Source organism: Coregonus lavaretus (assembly GCF_964263955.1).
Source record: "Coregonus lavaretus genome assembly, chromosome: 6".
NCBI lineage: Eukaryota > Metazoa > Chordata > Actinopteri > Salmoniformes > Salmonidae > Coregonus > Coregonus lavaretus.
In genome coordinates this window covers 55,058,178-55,066,739 of record NC_139993.1, presented here as the reverse complement: position 1 = coordinate 55,066,739, position 8,562 = coordinate 55,058,178, and the positions used below count along the sequence as shown (strand labels likewise).

Here is an 8,562-nt window from a genome sequence, read left to right as displayed (position 1 = left end):
AGAAAGTACTGGGAATGTATGATTCAGCAGCAGCATCTATTTGAAGTGAAATTACTTTTACGTTCATCCAAGATACTTTCGGTCCAATATACTCACTCAATCTCGCTGTGATACTAATCTCTGTTGATTCATGAGCAATATATCTATATATTGCTCGTGAATCAACAGAGATATATATATATATATATACATACATTTTCTTTCTTTCTTTCTTTCTTTCTTTCTTTCTTTCTTTCTTTCTTTCTTTCTTTCTTTCTTTCTTTCTTTCTTTCTTTCTTTCTTTCTTTCTTTCTTTCTTTCTTTCTTTCTTTCTTTCTTTCTTTCTACAGAACAAAACTAATTGCAACATGAAATGGCTTCATTACCATATAGGGATTGGTAAAACCTGTCTCAGACGACTAAAGAAATAGAAGCGAGAAAGCAAAGAATTCTGGGCTTTTGGCTGTCCTTCAGCTCACAGTTTCCTCTCTCACTCTCACCCTCACTCTTTTCCCTCTCTCTCTTCTCTCTTTCCTTCTCCCCTTCTTTCTCTGAACTTTCCCTCTCTCACTCCCACTCTCCTCTCACATCTGGTGGGGATCTGGATCTGAACTGACCAGGGCCGGCCCTGGGAGTGACTGTGTAGTTACTGTGGCTCCTCTCTATCCTGCTATGGGACTGTCTCTGGCTGGACTGGAAACCAGACTGCACTGCCTCTGTCTCTGTCTCTGCTAACCTCCCTCTGTCAGAGAAGGTAAAGAATGCATGTATACTGGAGATCTGCTGTAACATTTGAGTATGTATTTATGCACGCACCGTTGTTACTTTATATGTTAGGCTCTTGTTAGATAATGCTAGGGTGGAATATGATTGTCGGTTCCATAGTCACTCTTTCATGGCCCTTTAACATGTGGACCAGAGCCTTAGATAGATGCTCTGTATATAGATGTAGGATCTTAATTTGATCACCCTGTTGCAGGAAAACTTTCCTGTAATGCAGCAAATTTAAAACATCTAGCATATTTGAGGTTTTAAAAGGTTTCTGAAGTGAAATTGATTTTCCCTAATGAAAAATGTATTAACCCCTATAAAAATGTCCATTAATTATAATCCACATCATAATTCAAATTTCCTGTAGCTGCAGGATTATTTTCCTGCAAACTGGCTCAATGATATGGCTCTCATGTGGACAGATTCTAATGTTCCAAATGATATGGCTCTCATGTGGACAGATTCTAATGTTCCAAATGCATTATGGGCTGACTGTAGGAATTGGTAATGTGCCACCAATCATATAGCATTATAGTAGTGAAGGACTGGACTGTGCATGGAGTGAATGGCAGAGTGCCAACCATTATATTAGTGAATAATAGTAAGCTGTGCAAGTGCACAGCTGTCTAGATGTGTATGAGCTTTTACAGACTATCACGTAAAACTTGTATAAAAAGATTACATAGCTGAGATTTTAATTTTGCAGATTTTGAGTCATTGATTCAATGTTCTTGTGTTTTTGTGAGCGTAAACTAATCCTTTAGGTTGGTGTGAGAATGTGATCAGTCTGATTATGGGTAGCGTAGTGCTTGTGGGATTTAATGGATTCCTGCTATATGTGTTGTGCATTTGTTATTGTCAGAGTGGGTGGTACGTGTGCACATATGTGTGTGGGGGATACAGCACTATACTCAGGGTCACATGTTTTTCTCATCTGACGTGAATATAGACACTTGGCTGGTGTTCAGACACACTGTGATTCCCCTGGGTCTGATACAGCACTATACTCAGGTCACACACACACACACACACACACACACACACACACACACACACACACACACACACACACACACACACACAGAGGTGTGGTAGTAGCGGCTCTCTAGTCCCTCAGCAGGACTGGAAAGACTGGTGCTCTGCACTCTGGTAGATGAATGGTTTTTAAAGGTTAGCCAGGAGAGCTGTTTGGAACATGTCCATCAGCACAAGAGAAGGCAACTACACTGCAGCGCTCTTTCATGACTGACCGTAGGACACTGTACCAAAACACTGATCTCTATGGTAGCCTATTTTCTGCTTCCTGGGAGAACAATAGCAGCACCGCAATGCCTTTATTGTAAAAAAACAACAACATACTTTGTGTATATTTCACTCAACTATATGGAAAATAGTCAACCTGAATTGGACAAGAAATGTGAATAAAAGAGAACATGGATGCTGGGTGCTGTAGGTCAACCCATAAAATCAACACAAGGTATGAGAGAACAGATTTGAAAAATAAGCCAAACAGGAACAGAATGTCTAACATTCCTCAACACAAAAGCAGACGGTTTGTTGTTGTCCTATCAGTCCTTGCAGGTGGTCAGGGGGTGGTCAGCCCTGCTCAGAACTCCAGGGTTGGTTGTTGGGTCAGCGGGGCAGTGGAACTAAGATTGAAGATGTTTTTTATTTTCACAGATAATACACATCCTGTCCTCCTTCGCCTAACCATCGCCGGGAGGCCTGCTGTTCTGACAATGTGAGCAACATGAGCTACCTGCTGTAGTACTCCCTTCTATGTTTTATCATCTCTCCTGTCACAATATCATTTGGCTATGCAGGACCATTCCTCTATTTACTCAGTATGAAAAAAGTATGAAAATGTATGCACTCACATCTGTAAGTTGTTCTGGATAAGAGCGTCTGCTAGATGACTAAAATATAAATGTAAAAATTTATTTTCTGTTGAAAACCTCTATAAACCTAACATTCAAAATGTGATCCTCTTATTAATTGTGATATGTTATCTATGGGCAATGATTACACTATATCTACTTAATATATCCATGCGTTGATTTAATACACTGTTATTACATTGTTTTCCAGACCTATCTGACCGTTGGTGCTACCGGGCAGCTCAGGTAGCTGAGGTAGCAGCAGACATGGCCAGCCCCAGGAGGACATGTCTCCTGCAGGGCCTGAGTGTGATGCTCCTGGCCTGGGCTCTGGTGCACTGCCAAGCCCCTCTGGAGCCCCAGGAGGAGGAGGAGGAGGAGGACGATCCCATGGAGGAGACAGAGACCTTCCTGGTCCCGGCCGTGGCGAAGGTGGAGCTGGTGGTGTGTCCCGGCGAGTGTAGCTGTACAGAGGAGGGAGTGGTGGACTGTGCTGGGGTTGACCTCATGGACTTTCCTAGTGAGCTGTCTGAGAGCACACGCATTCTCTCACTGCAGGTGGGTCACACACACCCAACACCCACATTCTCTTCCTACAGGTGGGTCTCACACATCCATTAGACCGGGGGGGGGGGGGGGTTCTAACATACGGCCTGCCAGCCCGATCCAGCCCGCGAGGGGGTCCAATCTGGCCCCTGGGTGGTTTGAGTAAAACAAAACAATTTATTTATATATTTTTTGAATATTTGTTTTGTGGGGTGGGGGGTGGGGGGGGGGGGCTGGGAAACAAACTTAATATACTTTAAAATGATTAACACCAAATTGAAACTGTATAGAAATTGTAATGGATCTTGACTGTGTCCAGCTCATAATCACCGAAAAGAAAGCTAGACAGTCAGGGAGCATCGAAAATTCCAAAAACGATGGATAGAGGACTATTTTTTGAAAATTGTGAAGGCAAGGAAATATAACCAATTTTCAGTGAGACCCTCTGGACTTTGTTGAAGACCGAATGCGGCTCCCGGGGCAAAGTTTGACACCCCTGCATTAGACACATATCAGTCAGTTAGCACTAGTGAATCGGACATTGACAGACACACGCAATACCTGATAGATCTTATTACAGGTGGGTCACACACACCTAAAACCTGATAGATTTTCCTTCATAGGACTGATTTAAGGTTTTAAGAGCATTAGTGAATACTGTCAAAGGCTGTAGTCAATTTAGTCTAAGTCAATCAATAATGATTGCTGTTCTGCCAAATAATATTTGTGTCTCCTCTTTGCCTCCTCTTCGTCTTAGAACAACCGGATAGAAATAGTAACTATTGAGGACCTGGCACGTCTGCAGCAACTGGAGACACTAAACCTGCAAAACAACCGTCTGACCACACAAGGTATAAACTAGACAGAGACTGAGAGAGAGAGAGCAAGGTATAAACTAGACAGAGACAGAGATAGAGAGAGCAAGGTATAAACTAGACAGAGACAGAGAGAGCAAGGTATAAACTAGTCAGACTGAGAGAGAATCAAGAGCAAACAGCAAATTAAGTTTGCCAGGGGAGTAAGAGACAGACAGACAGACAGAAAGACAGTGAGACAGACAGACAGACATATATTTAGTCTGAAAGTAGCCAAGGGAAAAAGAAACAGACAGACAGACAGACAGACAGACAGACAGACAGACAGACAGACAGACAGACAGACAGACAGACAGACAGACAGACAGACAGACAGACAGACAGACAGACAGACAGACAGACAGACAGACAGACAGACAGACAGACAGACAGACAGACAGACAGACAGACAGACAGACAGACAGACAGACAGACAGACAGACAGACAGACAGACAGACAGACAGACAGACAGACAGACAGACAGACAGACAGACAGACAGACAGACAGACAGACAGACAGACAGACAGACAGACAGACAGACAGACAGACAGACAGACAGACAGACAGACAGACAGACAGACAGACAGACAGACAGACAGACAGACAGACAGACAGACAGACAGACAGACAGACAGACAGACAGACAGACAGACAGACAGACAGACAGACAGACAGACATTTAGTCTGAAAGTAGCCAAGGGAGAAAGAGACAGACAGACGTTAGTCTGACCCTGCAAGATAAACCAGACACAGAGACTAAGAGAGAAAGAATCAAATGAAAACAACAAATGAATGACATCAGGGGACAGAGATCTGAAAGTAGCCAGCGGAGATACATTTGTTGACAACAAACTGTGAGAACTCTGTTTGTGTCTGTTATTGTCTTGTTCTTTCTGGCTTTCTCTGTCTGGGTCCATGTCGAATCGCAGCCTCTGGCTATTTTACTGGGAATAGATTGTCGGGTTTAGAGACTGGGCTCCAGTTCTTCTAGATCCAACCCATTTATAATATATGCTTAGCTGGAATTATGATTACCATATGTGCTTTATTTTCTCTTATTTACTGTCCATCTTTTTTCATTTAACAAAGCAGTCCGATCTTTATCTTCTGTGTTGTATATGCTTTTAGGCATGGATTGAAGGCTGAGTAACATATTCTATTTTTCATGTTCCATTTATTTTGTGTGTGTGTATGTGCATGTGTTTTCAGGCCTTGAAGATGAAGGGTTTACAGTGCTGGAACAGCTGACCTACTTGTACTTGGCCAATAACAAGGTGCGTCATTATAAACACAGTCGTAAACACAGACCTTACGCCTTCAGCAAAACCTAATTACTATTCTTCCCTCACTGCTACAGAACTTGAATCTGGGGCATTTGGGCCTATGTAAACATTCTTCAGTTCGTTGTCACGGTCACACTTTATTTGGATAGTCCGGATATCCCATCTGTAGATGCTCTACAGATGGTCATACTATCAACATACTATCTGTTGATAAGCAACTGCTTGCTAAGTTTACGGTTAGGGTTAGGTTTAGAATAAGGGTTAGGGTAAAGACTGGGGTTAGGACTAGGGTTAGGATTAGGATAAGGGTTAAGGTTAGGGTTAGGATTAGTAGATAGTTTAAATATTACTCATAGTCTGTAGATAGTCTTTAGAGCATCTACAGATGGACTATCCAATTAAAGTGTTACCGTTTTCACTTGTGGTAATCATTCATATATAATCAGGACTCCCAGGAGAGAGTAGCACACAGTATAGTGTGCTGTGCTCATTAAAAGTGCTGCTAGGGTCACCATGGAGCTCTCTAAAACCATCTTCACACCTCTACTTGGTTATACTCCTATTGGAATCATAATAAGAAAAATACAGTTTTAAAAGTTTTATTTTGAACAATCCAAACCAAACTGAGTGAGCTTGGATGGTCTCAAGAGTTGAGACAACCAAAGTCCTGCATCCACAAGAATGCAGCAATACAAATATGTAATGACTCCTTCCAAAGAGTAATTGCTTTCTGAACAAAACCGCAAAATAACCAAATGGCTCAAATAACCCTTCGAAAATGGAATTTGAAACTCATGTTTTTGTTGGTTCTAGAATTAACATTTTCCCATCCCTTCCACACTTGGATCTTCCACCCTGGATCTCTTATTCTTAGTGTGTCAAAGTACAATTCTGTGTGAAATTTATATTCTGTTCTATTATGTTGTGATGATGTATGCTTGCCAGCCGTGCTGCTGTTGCCAGCAGGAAAGGTGGCAGACAGTCACCAGGCGATATCCATTCTCTTCTCACACGGTGTGTGCCAGCTTATGGTTGTAATCACTTCCAGTGTTTCCATGCCAGCTGGTCAGATCTAAAATGTCGCTGGCATACAGTATTTTTTGACTGAGCGAGAGAGGGGGGGGAGAGTGAGGGAGAGAGTGAGGGAGAGAGAGAGAGAGAGGGGGGGGAGAGGGAGAGAGGGAGAGGGAGAGAGAGAGAGGGGGAGGGGGAGAGAGAGAGAGAGAGAGGGGGAGAGGGAGGGAGGGAGGGAGGGAGAGAGAGAGAGAGAGAGAGAGAGAGAGAAAGGGAGAGGGGGAGGTGGCGAGATGGAGAAAGGGAGAGAAACAGAAAGAAAGGGGGATTTTAAAGTGCTCACTAAGCCTAAAAGAAACCCATGTTACTTTAATCCATAAAACCATGTTGAAAAGGGGGCAGATATAAAGCCATGTAACACTTAGTTAAGCTTGCTACTACTGTAGCAGTTTCTCCTATTTCTGTATACTCTCTCTGTTACTACGTTTGTAATAGTTTATATAATATTCAGAGGAGTGACTGAAAGGAGTTTTACATATACCCTGTTTAAGATGAGGGAAGAGCAAGGCCTGCCATATACATACAGTGCATTCAGAAAGGATTCAGACACCTTGACTTTTTCCACATTTTGTTACTTTACAGCCTTATTCTAAAATTGATTAAATAGTTTTTTTCCCCCTCATCAATCTACACACAATACCCCATAATGACAAAGCAAAAACAGGTTTTTATAAATGTTTGCACATTTATAAAAAACAACAACAACTGAAATATCACATTTGTGGAAAGCAGACTAAACAAGGTTTTCCTCTAGGATTTTGCCTGTGCTTAGCTCCATTCCGTTTCTTTTTTATTCTGAAAAACTCCCCAGTCCTTAACGATTACAAGTACAGTGGCTTGCGAAAGTATTCACCCCCTTGGCATTTTTCATATTTTGTTGTCTTACAACCTGGAATTAAAATGGATTTTGGGGGGTTGTATCATTTGATTTACACAACATGCCTACCACTTTGAAGATGCAAAATATTTTTTATTGTGGAAACAAATAAGACAAAAGAACAGAACACTTGAGCGTGCATAACTATTCACCCCCCCCCCCCCCCCCCCCCCCCCCCCCCCCCCCCCCCAAAGTCAATACTTTGTAGAGCCACCTTTTGCAGCAATTACAGCTGCAAGTCTCTTTGGGTATGTCTCTATAAGCTTGGCACATCTAGCCACTGGGATTTTTGCCCATTCTTCAAGGCAAAACTGCTCCAGCTCCTTCAAGTTGGATGGGTTCTGCTGGTGTACAGCAATCTTTAAGTCATACCATAGATTCTCAAATAGATTGAGGTCTGGGCTTTGACTAGGCCATTCCAAGACATTTAAATGTTTCCCCTTAAACCACTCGAGTGTTGCTCTACCAGTATGCTTAGGGTCATTGTCCTGCTGGAAGGTGAACCTCCGCCCCAGTCTCAAATCTCTGGAAGACTGAAACAGGTTTCCCTCAAGAATTTCCCTGTATTTAGTGCCATCAAATCATTCCTTCAATTTTGACCAGTTTCCCAGTCCCTGCCATTGAAAAACATCCCCACAGCATGATGCTGCCACCACCATGCTTCACTGTGGGGATGGTGTTCTCGGGTGATGAGCGGTGTTGGGTTTATGCCAGACATAGTGTTTTCCTTGATGGCCAAAAAGCTCAATTTTAGTCTAATCTGACCAGAGTACCTTCTTCCATATGTTTGGGGAGTCTCCCACATGCCTTTTGGTGAACACCAAACGTGTTTGCTTATTTATTTCTTTAAGCAATGGCTTTTTTCTGGCCACTCTGCTGTAAATCCCAGCTCTGTGGAGTGTACGGCTTAAAGTGGTCCTATGGACAGATAATCCAATCTCCGCTGTGGAGCTTTGCAGCTCCTTCAGGGTTATCTTTGGTCTCTTTGTTGCCCCTCTGATTAATGCCCTCCTTGCCTGGTCTGTGAGTTTTGGTGGGCGGCCCTCTCTTGGCAGGTTTGTTGTGGTGCCATATTCTTTCCATTTTTTAATAATGGATTTAATGGTGCTCCTTGGGATGTTCAAAGTTTCGGATATTTTTTTATAACCCAACCCTGATCTGTACTTCTCCACAACTTTGTCCCTGACCTGTTTGGAGAGCTCCTTGGTCTTCATGGTGCCGCTTGCTTGGTGGTGCCCCTTGCTTAGTGGTGTTGCAGACTCTGGGGCCTTTCAGAACAGGTGTATATATACTGAGATC

At 42.8% G+C, this 8,562-nt stretch overlaps 1 protein-coding gene across 1 annotated transcript in view; it reads left to right on the top strand.

Moving 5' to 3' along the window:
* Positions 1–582: 582 nt before the first annotated feature.
* Positions 583–8,562, top strand: part of LOC311131080 (podocan-like) — a 28,678-nt gene continuing 20,698 nt past the window's right edge. Inside the window, exons 1-5 of the mRNA XM_084163895.1 lie at positions 583–733; positions 2,431–2,491; positions 2,839–3,185; positions 3,931–4,024; positions 5,239–5,303. Of these exons, the coding sequence (XP_084020021.1) occupies positions 2,895–3,185; positions 3,931–4,024; positions 5,239–5,303 (450 nt within the window). The 5' untranslated portion in view covers positions 583–733; positions 2,431–2,491; positions 2,839–2,894. The remainder of the gene's footprint in view (positions 734–2,430; positions 2,492–2,838; positions 3,186–3,930; positions 4,025–5,238; positions 5,304–8,562) is intronic.